Source organism: Bombina bombina, chromosome 2 (assembly GCF_027579735.1).
Source record: "Bombina bombina isolate aBomBom1 chromosome 2, aBomBom1.pri, whole genome shotgun sequence".
NCBI lineage: Eukaryota > Metazoa > Chordata > Amphibia > Anura > Bombinatoridae > Bombina > Bombina bombina.
In genome coordinates, this window is record NC_069500.1 from 229650287 (window position 1) to 229677044 (window position 26758).

General features: G+C 37.3%; 1 protein-coding gene across 1 annotated transcript in view; it reads left to right on the plus strand.

Moving 5' to 3' along the window:
* ADGRV1 (adhesion G protein-coupled receptor V1) overlaps nucleotides 1-26758 on the plus strand; it is a 1190013-nt gene that overhangs the window by 57252 nt on the left and 1106003 nt on the right. The window contains 1 exon segment of the mRNA XM_053699719.1: nucleotides 25489-25673. Coding sequence (XP_053555694.1) covers nucleotides 25489-25673 — 185 coding nt within the window.

The following is a 26758-nucleotide window of genomic DNA, read 5'->3' on the forward strand; positions in this document are numbered from 1 at the left end:
AGCAGGGGGTGTCAATCAAACCGATCGTATTCAATTCGGTTGATTTCTGTTCGCCGCCTTAGAGCAGGCGGACAGGTTACGGAGCAGCGGTCTTTAGACCACTGCTTCATAACCTCTGTTTCCGGCAAGCCTTCAGGCTCGCTGGAAATACTGGGTATCAAGCTCCGTATTGAGCTTGATAAATTGACCCCTTTGAATCAGTAGTAACTGGATGTCCCTGTCTCTTTAAAGGGACAGTATACACCAATTCTCATAAAACTGCTTGTAATAGACACCACTATACAGACGAATATGATATACTGATCTAAAAATCCAGTATAAAACCTTTTAAAAACATACTTTGAAGCACTGTTAATGAGGTTAGGCTGGGACACCCACTGAAAGGGGCTGGGAAAGCACAAAGAGCAGACACTTCCCCTTCTCCCCCCCTTCCTTGCATATAAAAAGACTGATTACACAAACAGGAGCCAGCAGGAGTCTGTAAATGGACGTATACATCTGATGCTGTAAGGCTTGGTTAGGAGTCTGAAAACCAGCACAATGATATTAAAAAATAAGCAAAGCTATATATTGTTACAAAAACAATATAAATGGATCAAATACAAAACATTTATGCAAAGAAAAATATAGTGTACAATGTACCTTTAAGGTTGGATAATGTAGTGTGATACCCTTTTCAAACTATCACCTAGATTACAAGTTTTGCGCTATAGAGTGTGCGAAACAAACGCAACAAAAGTTGCGTTATTTTACCCTCCATAATGCCATTACAAGTTGCGTTGAGCTCCATACCGCACAAAATACAAGCGCTGCTTTGACGTGCTCGCACACGCTTTCCCCATAGACATCAATGGGGAGAGAGTGTTAGAAAAACACCTGCGATGGTGGAATAAAAAGCTCCGTAAAACAGCCCCATTGATGTCTATGAGGAAAAAAAAGTTACGTTTAAACCTAACACCCTAACATAAACCCCACGTCTAAACACCCCAAATCTGATGCCCCCGACATCGCCAACACCTACATAATGTTAACCTCCCGATATCGCTGCCACTGAAATAAATCTATTAACCCCTAGTCTGCCGCTCCCGATATCGTCGCCATTATACTAAAGTTATTAACCCCTATTCCCCCGCACCTCAACATCGCCCACACTATAATAAAGATATTAACCCCTATTTCGCCGCTCCCCGACATCACCGACACTAAATAAAGTTATTAACCGCTAAACCTCTGGCCCCCCACATCACTACCACTAAATAAACCTGTTAACCTCTAAACAGCCAGCCCCCCACATCGCAACAACCTAAATTAAACTATATTAACCCCTAACCGTAACCCTAAAGCTGACCCTAACCGTAAACCTAAACCTAACCCCCCCTAACTTTAACATAATTAAAATAGAGCTAAATTAAAGTTACAATTATTAACTAAATAATACCTATTTAAAACTAAATACATACTTACCTGTGAAATAAAACCTAAGATAGCTACAATATAACTAATAGTTATATTGTAGCTAGCTTAGGTTTTATTTTTATTTCACATGTAAGTTTATATTTATTTTAACTAGGTAGACTAGTTAGTAAATAGTTAACTATTTACTAACTACCTGGTTAAAATAAATACATACCTGTGAAATAAAACCTAAGCTGCCTTACACTAAAACCTAACATTACAAAAATAAAAAACTTACCATTACAAAAAAATTAAAAATCACTAAAATTACAAAAAAAATAAAAAAACCTACCATTACAAAAAATAACAAAAAAATTATCCAAAACAATAAAAATGATTCCTTTTCTAAAACCCACCCCAAAATAAAAAACCCTAATCTATAATAAACTTCCAAGGGCGCTTAAAAGCGCCTTTTGTAGGCCCTTAAAAGGACCTTTTGTAGGGCATTGCCCTAAAGAAATCAGCTCTTTTTCTACAAAAGAAAAACAAACACCCCCTAACATTACAACCCCCCACCCCCCAAACCCACAAAATAAAAAATCCTAACTAAAAAACCTAATCTACCCATTGCCCTGAAAAGGGCATTTGTATGGGAATTGCCCTTAAAAGGGCATTCAGCTCTTTTTCAAATAGCCCAAACCCTAATCCAAAAAAAAAAAAAAACCACTCAAAAAAACCTTAAAAAAACCTAACACTAACCCCTCTTTAGGTACTCACAGTTGCTGAAGTCCGGCTTGAATGATCTTCATTCCAGCGGCTCCATCTTCATCCAGACAGCTTCATCTTCATCCTGGCGGACCCATCTTCATCCATCGCGGGACCGGCATCTTCTTCATCCCTGCGGAGGCGGAGAGGCCAATGCGCAAAGGCGGAGGTCCAGGCGAAGGTCCAAGGCGGAGGTCCAGGCGAAGGTCCAGGCGAAGGTCCAAGGCGGAGGTCCAGGCGGAAGTCCATCGATCTGACGTGGAGGTTCTCATCATGCGATCATCCGCCGCACAATGAGGATTCAAATGCAAGGTACCCCTTTCATACTGGAGGTACCATTGCATTCCTATTGGCTGAAAAATTTAAATCAGCCAATAGGAATTAGAGCTGCTAACATCCTATTGGCTGTTCAAATCAGCAATAGGATTTAAGCTGCTCTCATTCCTATTGGCTGATTCGAATCAGCCAATAGGAAGGAGAGCTGCTTAAATCCTGGTTAAATTACACATTAATTTTAATTAATGTGTAATTTAATTAATTTAATTTGTAGTTATTTTAATTTTAATATAATAGTAATGCTAGTTTAATTTATAGTTTAAACTTAGTTTTTTTTTTATTTCCCGGTAAGTTTTTATTTTAAGATAGAGATCTTGTAATTTTAATTTAAAGTTAGGGGGTTGTTAGGTTTAGGGGTTAATAGTTTAATTTAGTTTTTGGCAATGTGGGGGGCTGGAGGTTTAGGGGTTAATAGGTTTATTTAGTGGTAGTGATGTGGGAGGCCAGAGGTTTAGGGGTTAATAACTTTATTTAGTGGCGGCGATGTCTGGGAGCGGCGGAATAGAGGTTAATATATTTATAATAGTGTGGGCAATGTTGGGGTGCGGGGGAATAGGGTTTAAGTCCATCGATCTGACGTGGAGGTTCTCATCATGCGATCATCCGCCGCACAATGAGGATTCAAATGCAAGGTACCCCTTTCATACTGGAGGTACCATTGCATTCCTATTGGCTGAAAAATTTAAATCAGCCAATAGGAATTAGAGCTGCTAACATCCTATTGGCTGTTCAAATCAGCAATAGGATTTAAGCTGCTCTCATTCCTATTGGCTGATTCGAATCAGCCAATAGGAAGGAGAGCTGCTTAAATCCTGGTTAAATTACACATTAATTTTAATTAATGTGTAATTTAATTAATTTAATTTGTAGTTATTTTAATTTTAATATAATAGTAATGCTAGTTTAATTTATAGTTTAAACTTAGTTTTTTTTTTATTTCCCGGTAAGTTTTTATTTTAAGATAGAGATCTTGTAATTTTAATTTAAAGTTAGGGGGTTGTTAGGTTTAGGGGTTAATAGTTTAATTTAGTTTTTGGCAATGTGGGGGGCTGGAGGTTTAGGGGTTAATAGGTTTATTTAGTGGTAGTGATGTGGGAGGCCAGAGGTTTAGGGGTTAATAACTTTATTTAGTGGCGGCGATGTCTGGGAGCGGCGGAATAGAGGTTAATATATTTATAATAGTGTGGGCAATGTTGGGGTGCGGGGGAATAGGGTTTAATAACTTTAGTATAGTGACAACGATGTTGGGGAGCGGCGAAATAGGGGTTAATAAATTTTATTAGTGGTGGCGATGTCGGGAGCGGCAGATTAGGGGTTAATAACTTGAATATAGTATTTGCGATGCAGGAAGGCCTCGGTTTAGGGGTTAATAGGTAGTTTATGGGTGTTAGTGTACTTTTTAACACTTTAGTTATGAGTTTTATGTAACAGTTTTGTTGCGTAGAAATCATAACTACTGCTCTCAGATGGCGGTACGGATCTTGTTGTTATAGGGTGTAATGCAAGCTTTTTAGCCTCAACGCAAAACTCGTAATGGCAGCACTATGGGAATCCCATGAAAAAAACATAATTTTTTAGAGTGCGGGACTGACGTTGCATTACAGGCTTAAAGGTTTGTGGTACAGCTATACCGACAAGACTCGTAATGGCTGCATTGCTGTTTTAACGCTGTAATGGCAATTTTTTCTGTGTTAAAACACGAACGCAAAACTTGTAATCTACTGTAGGTGATTGCTAGCAAAATTAGAGCACATTCAAAATGTTTCATACTTTTTCATAGTTTCACATAGTTTTGACAGTTACTCAATATCAAACCATAGTGCTTCCTCCCCTCCTCACTTCACATTTTACTATAAGCTGGATTAGTACTTATGATAAAACACTACCTATTTTATGATGGGGCACATTTTGATCTATTTTATATTTAATTAATTAATCTTTAAATACTGCATATAGGTATCATTATAATCATTTCTCTTAAAGGAATAGTAAATATCCCTTGATTTTGTTTAAATATCCCTTGATTTTGCTTAAAAAAGGTTGTTTTTACACCCTCCCTTGAGAGACCAAAAAGCAAATTCTATGACTTAGATATCCTTTATAATTCTACAAATTGCCTAAACAATTAGAGCAGTGAACCAATTAATCTACAGTTAGCCTTATTTGGCCACAATTTTGATTAGTCTCACTCAGGGTCGGCTCCAGAACGAATGAAATGGGGGGGCATTTTTTTTTCACGAGGGGGCACGCATTTAAAAAGCATGTATGAGAGTCAAAATAAGAGCAGACCTACTGTGGCAGTCCAGGGGTTACATTTATCAGATCTCTGGCTGTGCAGGAGTTAGATTTGTTTATATTTCTGGAAGTGGAGCGGTTACATGTGTCATATCTCAAGGAGTATACGGGTTACATTTATAAGATGTCTGGCAGTGCCGCAGCAGTTACATTTACCAGATTTATGGCAGCCTTGGGGACAAATAGATGTTTTGAAACATGTAAATAATAAACATAAGGCTATTTCACTTATTGTCCAACAGCTACATTTGAAGTGTGTGTATTTGAGCACCTATAATCTGACACACATTTTACACTGATCACTGCAGATAAAGCAGGCACAATGCACACTTGTTTTGTGTGACCTGCAGTAGGGAAACCAAGGAATTCCCAATTTGCTTCTTTATCTGTGGCTGCCAGGATATAAAGCACAATAGGGAAGGGATACTACTCTCACACACACATTGGTTATACGGCTGTGTTTTCACAAAATTACTTCTGCCTTCCCTCTCACTGACTGTTAGCTTCTCCCAGCACTTCCTGCAGAGGTCTGATGATGTCATCATCTCACTTCAGCTCCGTAGTAAGTGGGCTAGCAGGAGGAGGGGCATTGCAAGCCCTAGGTTAACGGTGAGAGCACCAGCAGGGAAATGCAACTTTATTTCTTATCTGGTTGTAAATAGAGGAGAGTAAAGAGATTAGCTGGGCCCTCCAGTGGAGGATCTCTTTTAAAAAATCACTTCTTTTGCCCTGGGGGGCACAGCATTCCATTTGGGGGGGCATTGCCCCCCAAAGCCCCCCCTTAGAGCCGACCCTGGTCTCACTTGATATATACTGAACACTGAATAAATTACACTTGAAGGGATACTAAACCCAAATTTTTTATTTAATGATTCAGATAGAGCATGCAATTTTAAGCAGCTTTCTAATTTACTTCTAATATACATTTTTCTTCATTATCTTGCTATCTTACTTGCTGATTGAATGGCTAAATGCAGGCACCAATCAGCAAGCCCTATCCAGGGTACTGAACAAAAAATAGGACGGCTCCAAACCTTTCATTTCTGCCTTTTCAAATAAAGCTAGCAAGAGAACGAAGAAAAATTTCTAATAGGAGTAAATTAGAAAGTTGCTTAAAATTGCCAGCTCTATCCGAATCATGAAATAACAAAATTGTGTTTACTATCCCTTTAATTATTACATATCAGCTAGATTACAAGTTTTGCGTTGCGGCTGGTAATGCTGAAAATATGGTATTTTCAGCGTTAAAACAGCACCGCAGTCATTACAAGTCTTGTCGGTATAGCTGTACCGCACACCTTTTAGCCTGTACGGCAACATCAGTCCCGGACATGTAAAAGTGACGTATTTTCATGGGATTCCCATAGCGCTGCTATTGCGAGTTTTGCGGTGAGGCTAAAAAGTGAGCGTTACAGCCTAAAACCACAAGATCTGTAACGCCATCTAAATTCAGTAGTTATGAGTTTTATGCTATAAAGCTGTAACATAAAACTCATAACTAAACTGCTACAAAGTACACTAACATCCATAAACTACCTATTAACCCCTAAACTGAGGCCCTCCCGCATCGCAAACACTATAATAAATTTATTAACCCCTAATTTGCTGCGGCGACTATAAGAAGAGAAGCTCCGCGTCGGATGTCTTCAGGATGGACCCGCCCCGCGCCGGCTAGATGAAGATCAAAGAGGCCGTCTGGATGAAGACTTCTTGCCGCATGGATGAGGACTTCGCTGGCTGGATGGATCCTTCAAGCGGGACTTCAACAACTGTAAGTGGATTGTCTTGGGGTTAGTGTTAGGTTTTTTTAAGGGTTTTTTTTTTTTTTTTTTTTTTAGTTTAGGGTCTGGGCAGTAAAAGAGCTAAATGTCCTTTTAAGGGCAATGCCCAGACAAATGCCCTTTTCAGGGCAATGGTAAGCTTAGGTTATTTTAGAGTTAGGGTGTTTATTTGGGGGGGGGGTTGGTTGTAGGTGTGGTGGGTTTTACTGTTAGAGGGGTGTTGTTTTTTACAGGTAAAAGAGCTGATATCTTTGGGGCAATGCCCTACAAAAGGCCCTTTTAAGTGCCATTGGTAGTTTATTATAGGCTAGGGTTTTTTAATTTTGGGTGGGCTTTTTTATTTTGATAGGGCTATTAGATTAGGTGTAATTCTTTTTTATTTTTGATAATTTGTTTGTTATTTTGTGTAATGTATATTTTTAGGGGGTGTTTTTTTTTTATCTCAGGGCAATGCCCTACAAAAGGCCCTTTTAAGGGCCCCCCAAAAGGCCCTTTAAAGGGCCCTTGGTAGTTTGGGGGGTGGGGGTTTGTATAGTGTTAGGGGGTGTTTCTATTTATTTAAAATTAAAATAGCTGGTTATCTCAGGGCAATGCCCTACAAAAGGCCCTTTTAAGGGCCCCCAAAAGGCCCTTTTAATGGCCCTTGGTAGTTTGGGGGTGGGGATTTGTATAGTGTTAGGGGTGTTTGTATTCTTTTTAAAGTAAAAGAGCTGGTTATCTCAGGGCAATGCCCTATAAAAGGCCTTTTTAAGGGTCCCCAAAATGCCCTTTTAAGGGCCCTTGGCAGTTTGTTCTAGAGTAGGGTTTTTTTATTTGGGGGTGTTTTTTTAAAGGGTACTAGAATAGGATTAATCTTTTTTGTTGTTGATAATTTCGTGTTTTTTTGTAATGATAGGTTTGTTTTTTTTTGTAATGGGAGTTTTTTTTATTTTTGGTAATGTTAGGTTTTAGTGTAAGGCAGGTTAGGTTTTATTTCACAGGTAAGTTTGTATTTATTTTAACTAGGTAGTTAGTAAATATTTAATAACTATTTACTAACTAGTCTACCTAGTTAAAATAAACTTACCTGTGAAATAAAAATAAAACCTAAGCTAGATACAATGTAACAGTTATATTGTAGCTAGCTTAGGTTTGTAACTTTGTATTTATTTTAACTAGGTAGTTAGTAAATAGTTACTAACTATTTACTAACTAGTCTACCTAGTTAAAGTAAACTTACCTGTGAAATAAAAATAAAACCTAAGCTAGATACAATGCAACAGTTATATTGTAGCTAGCTTAGGTTTTATTTCACAGGTAAGTATGTATTTAGTTTTAAATAGGAATTATTTAGTTAATAATTGTAAATTTAATTTAGATCTAATTTAATTATGTTAAAGTTAGGGGGGGTTAGGTTTAGGGGTTAATATAGTTTAATTTAGCTTGTTGCGATGTGGGGGGGCTGGCGGTTTAGGTGTTAATAGTTTTTTTTAGTTAATAATTGTACATTTAATTTAGCTATATTTTTATTATGTTAAAGTTAGGGGGTGTTAGGGTTAGGGTTAAATTAGGGTTACGGTAGGGTTAGGTTTAGGGGTTAATAATATAGTTTATTTTAGCATGTTGCGATGTTGGGGGCTGGCGGTTTAGGGGTTAATAAATGTAGCATAGTGGCGGCGATATTGGGAGCGGCAGATTAGGGGTTAATAATTTTATTTAGGTAGGGGCAATATCGGGAGGGGCAGATTAGGGGTTAATAACTGTAGGCAGGTGTCAGTGATGTCAGGGGCAGCAGATTAGGGGTATTTAGATGTAGGGTTTATGTTAGGGTGTTAGGTTTAAACAGTATTTTAATTTCCCCATAGACTTCAATGAGGCTGCGTTACGGAACTTTTGTTTCCGCGATCGCAGGTGTTAGGTTTTTTGTTTGCAGGCTCTCCCCATTGATGTCTATGGGGAAATCGTGCATGAGCACGTCTCAGAAGCGCTCTGATTATGTGCGGTATGGAGCTCAACGCAACCATATCGCACGCAAAAGGCTTATGTTTGAGAACTTGTAATAGCAGCGCTATAGAAAATGAAATAACGGAACTTTTGTTGCGTTCGTTAATTTCTCTATAGCACTCAAAACTTGTAATCTAGCTGCATGTTTGTAAAATAAATTAATTAGTATACAGTTTAGTTTATTCAGTGTTGTTTGCTATTTTTACAACATATTCTCTGTATACACCCTAATCTTTAAAGTATAAGGGATGTCCAAATTATTTCAGTTGTTAGCCTATAAAAAAAGAGTGGCCTTAAGTCCAGGAGTCGAGATGAGATCTGGTGTAGCCGTTTTGCTATTATAGAGACTGAAAGGCCATGGAACTTATCTAACTACAACACCTATAGCCACCCACCAGGTCACCAACTAGTCATCTAATACTTTAGGCCTACATTTATCTATAACTAATCTTAACAATAACCAATGCCAAAGCCCTAAACAATGTCTATTATACCAGAATATCATGTTAGGAGACATCTCAATATATTTTAGATTTTCATTCTTGACATTTTAACAACAAGCAGTGCTGCCAGGTATCCAGTATTGTACTGGACATTCATGTATATTAGCTGGCCTTCCAGGAAAATCTACACAAAATACTTAAAGGTCTGTTTTTTAGGTCCCTGAGATGCAGCCAAATAAAATGATGTGGCACAGAAATGTAAAATCTACTTTTGGCACAAATGTGATTAGTATGACTGTTGTATGCATTGCTTGTATCAAGACAGTATAGAATAATTGTTATATTACTGGCTATAAATATAATAGCTTATATAGCACTTAACAAATGGTACATTTAAATAAGAAGGTTAGAAGTTGGAGATTTTAGTCTTCAAAGGCTTGTGTGAGTCTGGTTGTTTGTCTGTAAAAGATATAAACAAAATTTATGCTTACCTGATACATTTATTTATTTCCGGATATGGTGAGTCTACGGCTTGACTAATTACTGTTGGGAATATCACTTCTGGCCAGCAGGAGGAGGCAAAGAGCACCATAGTTAAACTGCTAAGTATCACTCCCTTATCCACAACCCCCAGTCATTCGGAAATGGAGAAAAAGGACTAACACAAGGTGTAGAGGTGCCCGAGGTTATAGTCAAAAGAACAACTGTCTTCAAATAAAGGATGGGGCCGTGGACTCACCATATCCAGAAATAAATACATTTATCAGGTAAGCATAAATTTTGTTTTTCTTTCTTAAGATATGGTGAGTCCACTCTTGAGTAATTACTGTTGGGAACCAATACCCAAGCTCGAGGACACGGATAAATAGGGAGGGACAAGACAGGCAGTCCTAAACAGAAGGCACCACCGCTTGAAGAACCTTTCTCCCAAAAGAAGCCTCAGCCGAGGCAAAAATATAAAATTTGGAATATTTGGAAAAAGTATGAAGAGAAGACCAAGTTGCAGCCTTGCAAATTTGTTCCACAGAAGATTCATTTTTGAAATTCCAAGAAGAGGAAACAGCTCTTGTGGAATGAGACGTAATTCTCTCAGGAGACTGCTGTCCAGCAGTCTCATAAGCCAAACGAATTATACTTCGTAACCAAAAAGAAAGAGTAGTAGCAGTAGCTTTCTGACGTTTACATTTCCCAGAGAAACAGACAAAGAGGGCAGAGGACTGGCGAAAATCCTTAGTCGCCTGTAAGTAGAATTTAAGAGCACGTACAACATCCAAATTGTGTAACAAATGTTCTTTGGAAGAAAAAGGATTAGGACACAGAGAGGGAACAACAATTTCGTGATTTATATTTCTATTAGGAACAAACTTAGGAAGGAAACCTAACTTAGTATGAAGAACCGCCTTATCGGCATGAAAAATAAAATAAGGGGAATCACACTGCAGAGCTGAGAGTTCTGAGACTCTTCGAGCCGAAGAGATAGCAAAAAGAAACAAAACCTTCCAAGATAACAAATTAATGTCTATGGAATACAACGGCTCAAAAGGAGCCAGCTGTAAAACTTTAAGAACAAGGTTAAGGTTCCAAGGAGGAACAACAGACTTAAAGACAGACCTGATTTAGAACAAGGCCTGACAAAAAGATTGCACATCTGGCACATGCACCAAACGGATGTAGTAAAACTGATAAAGCAGAAATCTGACCCTTCAGGGTACTGATAATCCCTTCTCCAGGCCTTCCTGAAGAAAAGATAAAATTCTAAGAATTCTAATTCTACTCCAAGAGTAGCCCTTGGATTCACACCAATAAATATATTACCGCCATATCTTATGGTAAATCTTTATAGTAACAGGCTTGTAAGCCTGAATCATGGTCTCAATGACTGACTCAAAAAAAACACGCTTAGACAGAATTAAGCGTTCAATCTCCAAGCAGTCAGAGAAACGTTTGGATGAAGGAAGGGACCCTGAATCAGGAGGTCGTTCCTCAAAGGTAGTCTCCAAGGTGGGAGAGATGACATCTCCACTAGGTCTGCAAACCAGATCCTGCGAGGCCATGCAGGGGCTATTAGAATCACAGGTGCCCTCTCCTGTTTGATACAAACAATGACGTGGAAGGAGAGGAAATGGAGGAAACAGGTATGCCAACCAGAAAACCCAAGAAACTGCCAGAGCATCTATCAGAAAGGCCTGTGGATCTCTTGACCTTGAACCGTACCTTGGAAGCTTGGCGTTCTGACGGGGCGCCATCATTTCTAACTCCAGCACCCCCCATTTGAGGACTAAGCTGGAAAACACCTCCGGATGGAGTTCCCACTCCCCCTGATGAAAAGTCTGTCTGCTCAGAAAATCCGCTTCCCAGTTGACTATTCCTGTAATATGGATGGCAGATAGACAGCAATTGTGGGTCTCTACCCACTGAAGAATCTGAGTAACCTCCTTAATGGCTAAGGAACTCCGAGTTCCTCCCTGGTGATTGATTTAAATTACAGAGGTTATGTTGTCTGACTGGAACCTGATAAACTGGGCTGAGGACAACTGAGGCCAAGCCAATAGAACATTGTAAATCACCCTCAACTCCAAGATGTTGATGGGAAGAGCAGAACTCTTCTCTGAGATAGATCTGCATGGTTGCCATTCCATTGTCTGAGCATGCACAACTGGAGAGCTCTCAAATGGAATCAAGCAAAAGGAATGATGTCCATGGAAGCCACCATCAAACCGATTACCTCCATACTTTGAGCCACTGAAGGATAAGCAGTAGCCTGAAGAGAGAGGCAAGTGGAAATGATTTTGTTTTTCCTGACCTCTGACAGAAAAATCTTCATCAATAGAGAATCTTTCATGGTCCCTAAGAACACTTTTTCCAGATTCACATTCCATCCGTGGGAACGAAAAAAAGACAACAATATCTTTGTATGAGATTTTGCTGAAAAGATAGCACCTGAACCAATATGTCGTCCAGGTAGGGTGCCTCAGCAATTCCACGAGAACGGATCACTGCCAAAAGAGCCCCCAGAACCTTTGAAAAAACTCTGGGACCCTTGGCTAGACCAAATGGAAGGGCCACAAACTGGAAATGTTTGTCCAGAAAGGCAAATCTCAGGAATCTGTGATGGTCCCTGTGAATAGGAACATGAAGATACGCATCCTTTAGGTCTATGGTTTGTCATGAACTGACCCTCTTGTACTAAAGGAAGAATGGAGCGTATAGTCTCCATCTTTAAGGATGGAACTTTAAGAAACTTGTTTAGACACTTCAAGTATAGAATGGGACGGAAAGTTCCCTCTTTTTTGGGAACCACAAATAGGTTGGAGTAAAACCCGAGACCCTGTTCCTGCACGGGAAGTGGAACTATCACTCCGAGGGAGAAAAGATGTTGTATACATTTCAAGAACGCCTCTCTCTTTATCTGGTCTGCAGATAATCTTGAGAGATGCAATCTGCCTCTGTGAGGAAAAGTCTTGAATTCCAATTTGTAACCCTGGGATACTATGTCCACAGTCCAGGGATCTGGGACATCTCGTATCCAGGCTTGAGAGAACTGAGAAAGTCTGCCCCCCATCTGATCCAATCCTGGATCGGGTGCAAACCCTTCAGGCTGATTTGGAAGAAGAAGGGGAAGGTTTTCCTCTGAAGTTACGAAAGGAACACAAATTACTCTGACGTCCTTTAGGCCTATTCTTCTTATCTTGAGGTAGAAAATACCCTTTTCCACCCGTAAAATCAGAGATAATTTCTGCTAAACCGGGTCTAAACAAGGTTTTGCCCTTGTAAGGAATTGACTTTAGAGGAAATGTCCGCAGACCAGGATTTCAACCATAACACCCTGGGGGCTAGGACAGCAAACTAGAAGTTTTAGCTCCTAGTCTAACAACCTGTAAAATGGCATCTGCAATAAAGGAATTGGCCAACTTAAGAGCTTTAATCCTATCTTGAATTTCATCCAAGGAAGTCTTTACATGAAGAGAATCAGACAAGGCGTCGAACCAGTAAGATGCCGCACTAGTCACGTTGCCAATACACACCGCAGGTTGCCATTGGAGACCTTGATGAACATAATTCTTTTTCAAATAAACCTCCAGCTTCTTGTTTATCGGATCCTTTAAAGAGCAGCTATCCTCAATAGGAATAGTGGTTCTCTTAGCCAGAGTGGAAATGGCCCCTTCAACTTTGGGTACAGTTTACCAAGGGTCTTTAATGGAGTCCTCGACAGGAAACATTTTCTTAAAAATGGGAGATGTGGGAAAAGACACCCCTGGTTTCTCCCATTCCTGTGAGATAATCTCCCTAGCATGGTCCAGCACAGAAAAAAAAAGTGGAAGGTTCATCAAAGAAAGAAAGTTTACTAGATTTCTTAGGAGTGACAATGACAGGGGTATCAGAGTCATCTAAAGTAGATAAAACCTCCTTTAACAATACACGAAGGTGTTTAAGCTTAAATCTGAAGAATACCACTTCAGTCTCAGAAGAAGGAATTATACTGTCCGAATCTGAGATTTTACCCTCAGAAAGTCCTGATGTATCTTCCTCATCAGACTTATGAGAAAGGGCAACTTGGGAAGCAATACTGAGGACAGGCACCTTACTTTCTGAATTTCTAGACTTCCTCTTGCGTTTTCCCTGCAATTTGGGAATGGCAGCTAATGCCGCAGATACCGCGGAAGATACCTGGGCAGCAATTTCTGTTTTTGAATAAACTCCACTAGGAGTTATAGAGGAACTGCAGGGTACTGCATGTGACGCCATTTAGGCTTGGGATGTAGCAGGAGAAAGCTGAGTTATTATTTTAACAGCATCATCCTGAGAGACATTAGGCTAAAAAAATACCTTTATTTTGCAAGGTTTTCTTAACACATGAAGAACAAAATTGCATAGGAGCTGCAATTTGTGCATCTAAACATAATAAGCATGAATTAAGGATCTTGCTCCATATCAGACATGTTGTGAAACAGTAAATAAACTTTTACAGTCAAGATTCAAAGATTTTAATATGCAATTAAAATAAGCCAAGGAAAAAATACACTTTAAATGTTATCCCAAATTAGGATCGATCCCAAGCTAAAGTTGTGTGAGAAAAGTTAAGAAAAAACATTTAATAAACTTCTAAAATACCCCTCAGGCAACCCCACACCTCAATTACTGAGGTGCCTTACCGCTATCAATTAAGACTGGATCACCCAGAAATTGAGAAAAACAACTTTTTCCTCAGAAACGTTATGAAGTAAAGCCAGTCATGTGACCGCAACTGCCAAGATTCACATAGCGCTGCTATTACGAGTTTTGCAGTGAGGCTAAAAAGTGAGCATTACAGCCTAAAACCACAAGATCCGTAACGCCATCTAAAGTCAGTAGTTATGAGTTTTATGCTACAAAGCTGTAACATAAAACTCATAACTAAACCGCTACAAAGTACACTAACACCCATAAACTACCTATTAACCCCTAAACTGAGGCCCTCCCGCATCGCAAACACTATAATAAATGTATTAACCCCTAACCTGCCGCAGCCACCGTAAGAAGAGAAGCTCCTCGTCGGATGTCTTCAGGATGGACTCGCCCCGCGCCGGCTGGTTGAAAATTGAAGAGGCCGTCTGGATGAAGACATCATATAAACTTCTAAAATACCCCTCAGGCAACCCCACACCTCAATTACTGAGGTGCCTTACCACTATCAGTTAAGATTGGATCACCCAGTAATGGAGAAAAACTACTTTTTCCTCAGAAACATTATGAAGTAAAGCCAGTCATGTAACCGAAAATGCCAAGTTCAAATTACTGCTGCGACACATAAAGGCACTACTTCCTGGTACACTGAGTTCCAGAAATAACTGTTTTTTTCAAACCAGACAGTTTAAAATGTTGCATCGTTTTATTTTAAAGCAAAGGGGAAATGAATAAGCTGCTGAAATAGAAAATTCAGCCTTACTTTCAGCTTAAACTTGTAGTATTTTATCAAGTAAATATATGTCAGAAAATAAAGCCTAATAAAAACATTTTACACTTTATTTTTAAAAGAGTTTAAATGTTAGTCTCACACATGCTACAGTGCCTGTTTCATGCCCCAGTGTAACCCATACAACAGGATTATCTATGTCCCAATAAAAAAGCAGTGTCTTTTAATTTGTTAAGTGCATGGTCTCCCCAACTGGAAGAAAAAGCTCTTACCTGCTCCGCTGTCCGGCATGTAGACAGTTACAAGGTATTCTATTGGCTATTCCAATCAGCCAATAGAATGCGAGCTCAATCCTATTGGCTGATTAGATCAGCCAATAGGATGAAAGCTCAATCCTATTGGCTGACTGCAACAGCCAATAGGATTTTTTCCCCTTTAATTCCTATTGGCTGATAGAATTCTATCAGCCAATCGGAATGTTAGGGACGCCATCTTGGATAACGTCACTTAAAGGGAAACTTCATTCTACAGCGACCATCGGAAGAAGAGGATGCCCAGCGCCGGATGGATGAAGATAGAAGATGCCGTCTGGATGAAGTATTTTGCCCGCTTGGATGATGACTTCTGCCGGCTTCGATGAGGACTTCTGCCTGCTTGGATGAAGACTTCTGCCGGCTTCGATGAGAACTTTTTCCGTCTGGATGAGGATGGATGTCCTGTCTTCAAAAACTGTAAGTGGATCGTTGAGGGTTAGTGTTAGGTTTTTTTAAGGGTTTATTGGGTGGGTTTTATTTTTAGCTTAGGGTTTGGGCAATGTAAAAGAGCTAAATGCCCTTTTAAGGGCAATGTCCATCCAAATGCCCTTTTCAGGACAATGGTTAGCTTAGGTTTATTTAGATAGGTTTTTATTTGGGGAGTTTGGTTGTGTGGGTGGTGGGTTTTACTGTTGGGGGGTTGTTTGTATTTTTTTTACAGGTAAAAGAGCTGATTTCTTTGGGGCAATGCCCCACAAAAGGCCCTTTTAAGGGCCATTGGCAGTTTATTGTAGGCTAGGGTTTTTTTTATTTTGGGGGGACTTTTTTATTTTGATAGGGCTATTAGATTAGGAGTAATCTGTTTTTATTTTTGATAATTTCGTTTTTTATTTTGTGTAATTTAGTGTTTATTTTTTTGTCATTTAGATAATTGTATTTGATTAATCTAATTTATTTTATTGTAATGTTAGTTTTTAGTGTAAGGCAGGTTAGGTTTTATTTTACAGGTAACTTTCACCTAGATTACGAGTTTTGAGTTAGGGTTAAAAAGCAGTGTTGAGAGGTCCCAACACTGCTTTTTAACGCCCGCTGGTATTACGAGTCTTGCAGGTACAGGTGTACCGCTCACTTTTTTGGCACGACTCAAACATACCGCAAATCCGCTTACGTCAATTGCGTATCCTATATTTTGAATGGGATTTTCCTAACACCGGTATTACGAGTCTGACCAAAAGTGAGTGGTACACCCTCTCCTGTCAAGACTGGTACCGCATTTAAAAGTCAGTAGTTAAGAGTTTTATGGGCTAACGCCGTAACATAAAACTCTTAACTAAAGTGCTAAAAAGTACACTAACACCCATAAACTACCTATTAACCCCTAAACCGAGGCCCCCCCACATCGCAAACACTATAATACATTTTTTAACCCCTAATCTGCCGAACCGGACATCGCCGCCACTATAATAAATATATTAACCCCTAAACCGCCGTACTCCCGCATCGCAAACACTAGTTAAATATTATTAACCCCTAATCTGCCGCCCCCAACATCGCCGCAACTATATTAAAACTATAGCGGAATGGAGTGAAGTTTGTTTGTGCAGATGATTTCTGATTCACATTACCAGGATCAAATGTCATGAAAAGCAGAAATCATCTGCACAAACAAACTTCACTCCATTCCGTTATAGCTTCCCCCTCCCTCTCCCCCTCCTGGAGGCTGGAGCATGTCAGTAATTGACAATAACAGTGCCTGAACGCACTGCTTAGAGCAGAAAACTTGTGGAGTTTCAAAAAATATAAATGTGTGTTGGGAAGTTAAAAACATAAGTAATGCACTTAGCATTTGCTGCATAATGTGTATTATATACAATAGACTGGCAAATTAAATCTATTTACACCCTGACTGAGAAATAAATGTGTCTCACTGCAGCTCACACGCTGCAGGCAAATGTTATATTCCTCTAAGTACTGTATGTAACAGCCAATATGCTGTGTCATGTGACTACTGAGCCCTGTAACACACGCTACAATATGGCAGCTTACATAGGAAATTTGGCGCTGGCTCAACACTGTATTTCAAAACAATCCCTTTGAAAAGTTTGGGGTAAGATGAACAGATAAAATAAACAGCAGTGATTATTTTATTTTTATTTATAAGAAAAAGTAGGTTTCAGCAATTTTCATTAGGTGTTTAATGTCCCTTTAATGTTGGAGGGGGTATTGTATTTTTTTTTTACAGGTAGATGAGCTGATTACTTTGGGGCAATGCCCCGCAAAAAGCCCTTTTAAGGGCTATTTGTAATTTAGTATAGGGTAGGGCTTTTTATTATTATTTTTTAATTTTATTTTATTAGGGGGATTAGATTAGGTGTAATTAGTTTAAAAAACTTGTAATAATTTTATTATTTTCTGTAATTTAGTGGGTTTTTTTTGTACTTTAGTTTATTTTATTTTATTGTAATTAATTTAATTTAATGTAGGGAATTTATTTAATTATAGTGTAGTGTTAGGTATAATTGTTACTTAGGTTAGGTTTTATTTTACAGCTAAATGTATCTTTATTTTAGCTAGGTAGTTATTAAATAGTTAATAACTATTTAATAACTATTCTACCTAGTTAAAATACAAAGTTGCCTGTAAAATAAAAATAAACCCTAAGCTAGCTACAATGTAACTATTAGTTATATTGTAGCTATCTTAGGGTTTATTTTACAGGTAAGTATTTAGTTTTAAATAGGAATTATTTAGTTAATTATAGTAATTTTCTTTAGATGTATTTAAATTATATTTAAGTTAGGGGGGTTAGGGTTAGACTTAGTTTTATGGGTTAATAACTTTAATATAGTGGCAGCGACGTTGGGGGCGGCAGATTAGGGGTTAATAAATGTAGTTAGGTTGCAGCGACATTGGGGGCGGCAGATTAGGGGTTAATAAATATAATGTAGGTGTTGGCGATGTTGGGGGCATCAGATTAGGGGTTCATAAGTATAATGTAGATGGCTGCGGTATCCAGAGCGGCAGATTAGGGGTTAATAATATAATGCAGGTGTCGGCGATGTCGGAGGTGGTGGATTAGGGGTTAATAAGTGTAAGATTAGGGGTGTTTAGACTCGGGGTTCATGTTAGGATGTTAGGTGTAGACATATAAAGTATTTCCCCATAGGAATCAATGGGGCTGCGTTAGAAGCTGAACGCTGCTTTTTTGCAGGGTTTTTTTCCAGCCAACTCTGCCCCATTGATTCCTATGGGGAAATCGTGCACAAACACGTTTTGCCAGCTCACCGCTACCGTAAGCAGCGCTGATATTGAGGTGAGATGTGGAGCAAAATTTTGCTCTCCGCTCACTTTTCTGCGGCTGACGCCGGGTTTAAAAAAACCCGTAATACCAGAGTTGTCTGTAGGTGAGCGGTGAGCATAAAATGCTCGTTAGCCACGCACAGCTTACCGACAAAAACTCGTAATCTAGCCGCTAGTATTTATTTTAACTAGGTAGCTAGTAAATAGTTAATAACTATTTACTAGCTAGTCTACCTAGTTAAAATAAATACAAACTTACCTGTGAAATAAAAATAAAACCTAAGCTAGCTACAATGTAACCATTAGTTATATTGTAGCTAGCTTAGGTTTTATTTCACAGGTAAGTTTGTATTTAGTTTTAAATATGAATTATTTAGGTAATAATTGTAAGGTTTATTTAGATTTATTTTAATTATATTTAAATTAGGGGGTGTTAGGGTTAGGGTTACGTTAGGGTTAGGTTTAGGGGTTAATATATTTATGTAGTGATGTGGGAGGCCAGAGGTTTAGGGGATAATAGTTTAATGTAGTATATTTCATTGTGGGGGGCTTGCGGTTTAGTGGTTAATAGGTTTATTATAGCGGCAGTGTGGGCGGGCGACAGATTAGGGGTTAATAATATTTAACTAGTGTTTGCGATGCGGGAGGGCGGCGGTTTAGGGGTTAATAGGTTTATTATAGTGGCAACGATTTTGGGGAGTGGCGGAATAGGGGTTAATACATTTGTTTAATGGTGGCGATGTCCAGAGCGGCAGATTAGGGGTTAATCATTTTATTATAGTGTTTGCAATGCAGGAGGGCCTCGGTTTAGGGGTTAATAGGTAGTTTATGGGTGTTAGTGTACTTTGTGACAGTTTAGTTATGAGTTTTATGGTACAGCTTTGTAGCATAAAACTCATAACTACTGACTTTAGATGGCGGTACGGATCTTGTCAGTATAGGCTGTACCGCTCACTTTTTGGCCTCACCGCAAAACTCGTAATACCGGCGCTATGGGAGTCCCATTGAAAAAGGACTTTTTTAAAAGTGCGATACTGACGTTGCGTGACGGCCAAAAAGGTGTGCGGTATAGCTATACTGACAAGACTTGTAATAGCGGCGTTAGGGAAAAAGCAGCGTTATGAAGCATAATGATGCTTTTTGAGTCATAACGCAAAACTCGTAATCTAGCTGTATGAGCGCAGTGTGAACATGTTTTGGTTACTCTGAGTTATCACTTTAACTTGTACTATGTGCTTGACCATTAACTTTCAAGCTTAAAGGGCCACTAAACCCAAAATCTTTCTTTCATGATTCAGATAGAACATACAAATTTAAACAACATTACAATTTAATTCTATTATTTATTTTACTTCATTTTTTAGAAATCCTTGAAGAAAAAGCAATGCACATGGTGAGCCAATCACACGAGGCTTCTATGTGCAGCAACCAATCAGCAGCTACTGAGCATATCTAGATATGCTTTACAGCAAAGAAGATCAAGAGAATAAAACAAATTAGATAATAGAAGTAAATTAGAAAGATGTTTAAAACTGCATTCTCTTTCTAAATCATGAAAGAAAAAATGTGGGTTTCATGTCCTTTTAAAGTATATGTATATCATATTTGAATGTTGTACAACAGCTATTTATTTTATTTTATATCTGTCTATCTATCTATCTATCTATCTATCTATCATCTATCTATCTATCTATCTATCTATCTATCTATCTATCTATCTATCTATCTATCTATCTATCTATCTATCTAAATATAAAAAACAAGCTTTACAAATGATGAATGTGCTAATCTTCTGCTTCTAAAGGAAATGTCAAATAGTGGTATGAGAAGGTCAAATACTTCCTAAATAGACATGTATATGATGCTCGTTCATGAGCACTAATGTCACTAAAGGTCATCATTTGACTAAAGCCTCTTGTATTTCATTCTACTTGTGTTTGAGGTTTTTTTTTATCCACTTCAGGGTTTACATTCCAGGCTTTTACTTTGATAGAAACAATTACTTAACTAATTTACACACTTAGGAGCATATCACTTTCTAGTTGTAAAATGAACAGCTGTTAATAAAATAAAACACAAATAAAAATCAAACAAATTTTTATCTTGTTTAAGCATTAACTCTTTGCTCTTGGGAATTTCAGAGAAAAACTTGCCCAAAGCATGGGAGAATTGTGAGCATTTTTGCGATCACAGTTTAAACAGAAAAAGAGCCGTTTTTATTTATCTATGAACACTTTCAGTGTATGATACTTTTAACTAGCAATTTTTCACAGAATTAAGAAAATATTGTAAAATTAAAAAAAGTTTATATATATATATTATATATAGGCCATTATTTGATTTGTTTTAGCAAAGTTTTAGAGACAATCCATATTTATTTTTCAGTCTCAGAAAATACAGGAAATATGTACACACAATATAAAAAAACCCACAATTTTCAGAACAATATGGCTTCTTCAGGCAAAAGTCAGTATTTAGTGTGAACTCCCTTGCCACTAAGCACATCTCAAACTCTTTTGGGGAGACTCCCTTGATGGCACAACAGCTCTGAATGTGTTGGATAAAGCACCCGCCCACCGTCTGACTGTATCACTCAAGCAAAAGCGCTAAATAGCATGCCACTTGTAATCTGGCGCTATATCTTTTAGCACCTGCGCCTTATAACAATAATGCACATAATAATTTAATAATTCTATGGCATATGAAAATGCTGGATTGTATATATTTTCATACATTTAAATCATAGCATATATAGTATAGCAATGACAAGTTTGCACTGCTTACAAGATTGTTAGCTATTGACAGCCATATACATTTGTTCTTAAAGGGACAGTCTAGGCCAAAATAAACTTTCATGATTCAGATAGAGCATGTAATTTTAAACAATTTTCCAATTTACTTTTATCACCAATTTTGCTTTGTTCTCTTGGTATTCTTAGTTGAAAGCTTAACCTAGGAGGTTCATATGCTAATTTCTTAGACCTTGAAGCCCACCTCTTTCAGATTGCATTTTAACAGTTTTTCACCACTAGAGGGTGTTAGTTCACGTATTTCATATAGATAACACTGTGCTCGTGCACGAGAAGTTATCTGGGAGCAGGCACTGATTGGCTAGACTGCAAGTCCGTCAAAAGAACTGAAAAAAGGGGCAGTTTGCAGAGGCTTAGATACAAGATAATCACAGAGGTTAAAAGTATATTATTATAACTGTGTTAGTTATGCAAAATTGGGAAATGGGTATTAAAGGAATTATCTATCTTTTAAAACAATACAAATTCTGGTGTAGACTGTCCCTTTAATTGATTGCCTTTTTGCCTTCTGTATATATATTATTGTACTCCGCTAATAATGCATACACAAACTTGCACTAAAAACGTATTATTGCTGAAAGAGAAGGCTGTATTTTATTATTGACAATATTATTAGGAAAATGCTCATTCTCTAACAAAGTGATTGCATAGTTTTAAGCAAACCATTTACCTTAGTAAGGGAATTCTTGTAACACAAAACCGTATGACCGTTCTTTTACAAGTATCAAGTTTTCAGTATCAGTTACTTATTGAGCTAACGATAGAAATTAACTGTAAAGCCACTGAGTAAGTATCTTAAAGAACCTTTATGTTTTCTCTGTTACCGTTGTGATCAGTTTTATTTATGTGGTTATTGATTGACTTTGCAATGATAGAATGTATTTACTATCTTTTACTGAACGTGAGTATACTATGCTTTTATAATACTGCATAATTGAAACAAATATTAAAGCAATATTCTTTATAGGGATAGGAAATTCAAAATTAAACTTACATGATTCAGAAAGAATATTAACACACATTGATTGTTTTTTCAAATTTACTTTATTCTCTTGGTATCTTTTGTTAAAAAGAATATGTACATATTCTACACTACGGAGAGCTAGTTGTTGATTGGTGGCTACACATATTTGTCTCTTTCCATTGGCTCATTGGATCAAGCTAAAATACAGGCCTGAAAGGTGAATTCAATTTGACTTCAGCTATTAAATAGTTAAAGGTCAAGGATCTATGATTATAGCAGGATAACGCCAAAACGCATCAGATCCGTGCTTTTTGTACTGCTTTTTACCATGAGCAATATACTTTATAAAATTCATTATTTTTATTAGGCGGTTCTTGAAATTTTTTGCACTTAATAGTTAAAGGTGGAAGACCTGTGAATTTGTTTTTCACTAAGTAATAGAAAATAAGAAAATACTTTGTCTCTTTAGTCTCACAAAATGATATTTCTTATTGTTGCATTTTTAGTTCTAAACCACTTTTAGGACCTTGAGCACACATAGCTAAAGTGTATAACAGTAAAATCTGTTAGGGAAATATTAAACGTATACTAAACAAACTGCAAACTTTGTCTTCCAAGTGGAGGAAGGTTTGCTGCCAAAAAAAAAAGACAAAAAGAGTTGTAATAATATACTGGGAAAAAAAGGGGGGTTAAATAAACAGGCGCTAGAGTTAATAACCCCTAAGCCTCTTATTCCTACTATCTTCTTCCTAGATAGTGAATAGTATGAGAGAAATAAGGAAATGGAAATGAGGCGCTACAAATAGCACTAGGGGTTAAAAGTACTATGGATAGAATGATATCTTACTATTATATTTGTGAAGTAATTGTCAGAGTGTGTGTTTATAGATATAAAGGTCTTGTAAATTTTGAAATCACATCAGATTAAAGAACTAGCGACAAGATGTAAAAAATAAATAAACAACAATTTATTACGAATGCAACCCTATAAATAGATAAGCACGAACCGTTGTGCTATAAAATATGCGTGTAAAATATACAATATGAATTTTAAAATTCCTAAGTGTTGCAAAACTGAATCATAAATACATATTAACTATGATTGGCACAAATAAAATCAATAAATCCTCTGAGTAGGGACTTTTGTAAGTCTACCAAGAGTTAAACCACAAAAACTGTTGCTAAAATTATATGAGCGGTTGTACAATGTATCAGATAAAAGTTAATCCTTGCAATGATGCCGTTAAGGAGACATATCATACAATATCTTTCAAGTTATAATCTCATATACAGCGATATTGGCTGTGTGGTGGAGTGCTAAATTGCAAATGTCAGATGACAACAGTGTTCACATTTGTGAATGAACAGGTATGCTTATTGGCTTAATTTAAGTCAGTTCTCTGAATAATCCATTTGAGTAAGGGTTATTGTGTGAATGTTCTTACCCTTATTTGAAGATAAATACAGCTGACTTTATTTTCAGCGTTCTACCTTTCTCCCCAACGCTTGCCGCATCTACTTACTTTGTGTTTCCGGCAGCCTCTCAGGTGAGTTCCGGGAGGTAAATTACCCTAAGACCTGGGTCCCCGTCTGAATCCTCTGTGCCAGTTAATGTAAGGGCAAACACATCAAGCTGTAATCTTTTTCTAACACTCTCCGGTCTCCTTCTAGTGTAATAGAAAGTCACACTTCTATCAACATGTTTCACCAGGTGTTCTGGCTTTTTCAAGATGAAGTGTGAGCTTAATGTCCATCTTTAAATAGTGTTGTACAAAATTCTATTGGATTCCTTGCTAGTTGCATTTTCCACTGGGTATTAAATCCATAGTCTTCGGATATTTTCTGGTTGCCATAACAATTTGCCATTCCTTTACTATTCTTTTTACAACTCCTTAAGTTCCTTAAAACCAGCCACTCTATAATTTTAGTGGTTATTCTGATAGTGTCATTCACAAGGGTCACAATTGATTATTATGAATATTATAAAAAATGCAGTATATAATAAAGTGTAATATCGTTCAAGAAAGGATAGCTTAAACTTTTCTCTTGCTCAATATTGGTTAGAAATATATAGAACTAGGTTTCTCACCAATATTGAACAAGATAAAAGTTTAAGCTAGAAGTGTGACTTTCTATTACACTAGAAGGAGACCGGAGAATTACCTGCGTACGTTCAGTACTCAAGTGCAGGAAAGATTTGAACTAAGGACCTTCTAAGGAATAATTTGCACAAGATAGAAAAAGATTACAGCTTGATGTGTTTGCCCTTACGTTAACTGGCACAGAGGATTCAGACGGGGACCTAGGTCTTAGGGTAATTTACCTCCCCGAACTCCCCCACCTGAGAGGCTGCCGGAAACACAAGGTAAGTAGATGCGGCAAGCGTTGGGGAGAAAGGCAGAACCCTGAAAATAAAGTCAGCTGTATTTATCTTCAAATAAGGGTAAGAACATTCACACAATAACCCTTACTCAAATGGAATATTCAGAGAACTGACTTAAATTAAGCCAATAAGCATACCTGTTCATTCACAAACGTGAACACTGTTGTCATCTGATATTTGCAATTTAGCACTCCACCACACAGCCAATATCGCTGTATATGAGATTATAACTTGAAAGATATTGTAGGATATGTCTCCTTAACTGCATCATTGCAAGGATTAACTTTGTACAACTGCTCATATAATTTTAGCAACAGTTTTTGTAGTTTAACTCTTGGTAGACTTACAAAAGTCCCTACTCAGAAGATTTATTGATTTTATTTGTGCCAATCATAGTTAATATGTATTTATGATTCAGTGTTGCAACACTTAGGAATTTTAAAATTCATATTGTATATTTTACACGCATATTTTATAGCACAAGGGTTCATGCTTATCTATTCATAGGGTTGCATTCGTAATAAATTGTTGTTTATTTATTTTTTACATCTTGTCTCTAGTTCTTTAATCTGAAGTGATTTCAAAATTTACAAGACCTTTATATCTATAAACACACACTCTGACAATTACTTCACAATATAATAGTAAGATATCATTCTATCCATAGTACTTTTAACCCCTAGTGCTATTTTTAGCGCCTCATTTCCACTTTCCTATTTCTCTTTTAATAATATACATTATGAATTTTATAGTCTCATATATTCTGCTTATGTGCTCCATTTAATAAAACAAGACTGATTATAAAAATGGTGCACAGAATCTAACTGTATCTGTTTGTTTTTACATAAATGATATATCAACTGCATTTTCTGTTTCTTTTTTCCAGGGATGCCCTCTGTCTCTTTTATTACAGTTTTTTTGTTAGGATTATTTATAACTCTCATCGCTGGAGAAACACAAGTGCAGTTTGCTGGCCAAACTGATTTTTTTGTAAATGAAACAAGTACAACCGTTATACGGTTAATTATTGAAAGAACTGGAGTGCCTGTTAATGTGACTGCAATCGTTCAGGTAAAGAAATGTATGCTTCAAAATGTGTAAACCTGTCTTAGCTAAATAAGTTCACTTATTGACCTAGATCATGTTCCATTTGTAACTCAAGAAATGTTGCTAACAAATAAAATATCAATCTAAAAATATTTATGTTATGTTTGCAACTAAAATGTAATATGAACCATTAAAGGGACTCTAAACGCTAAATACATTTTATGTACCTCCCTCTAATTATAGGTGCTACCATTTTGTATCTAGGTTGCAATTTGCTGCACATGTGCATAAAGACAAAATCACTGGGATGCAGTGAAAACTAAATATCAAAATGGTGGCATCTATGACTAGAGGAAGGCAAGAAGAAACTCAATAATATGCTTATAAAATGCATTTAGTGTGTAAAGACTCTGTAATGAGTCTCACATCCATCTATCATCTATCTATCTATCTATCTATCTATCTATCTATCTATCTATATCTATCTATCTTTAAATACAATGTATTATTGATATGCATTTAAGGAAGTTATCTTTTTTCAAAACCTACTATACTCATTTGCATAACTATGTGTGTTTCATAATCAGAAATTAAAGCTTAAATTTTAAAGGTTCATGGAAGTCAAAATTAAATTTTCATGGTTCAGACAGCATGCAGTTGTAAAACACTTTTCAATTTACTGTGTTGCTAAATTAACTTTGTTCTCTTTGCATCATTTGTTTAAAAGCATACCTCGTTAGGCTCAGTACACTATTGGGAGCTAACTGATGATTGGTGACTACATTCATATGTCTCTCATCATTGGCTTACCTGATTCAGCTAGCTCCACATCATGCATTACTGCTTTGGAGCCGACTTTAACTATGTATTAAATCACATTTGCAAGGGTTAACAAACATATAGTTTTATGCAAGATATAGTACAATTTATTAACACATTAGATCAATTTGTTTTTGCACTTTTATGTCCTTTTAAAAACACTGGCCATACCAATAACATACTGGCTGGGTGGCAACCCTATAGGCCTATTGTGAAGTGAAACAAAAGTATAACTTAAGACAGATGACCTTGGTCTCTTCCGTCTATCTTCACCCAAAGCCTTCACTATA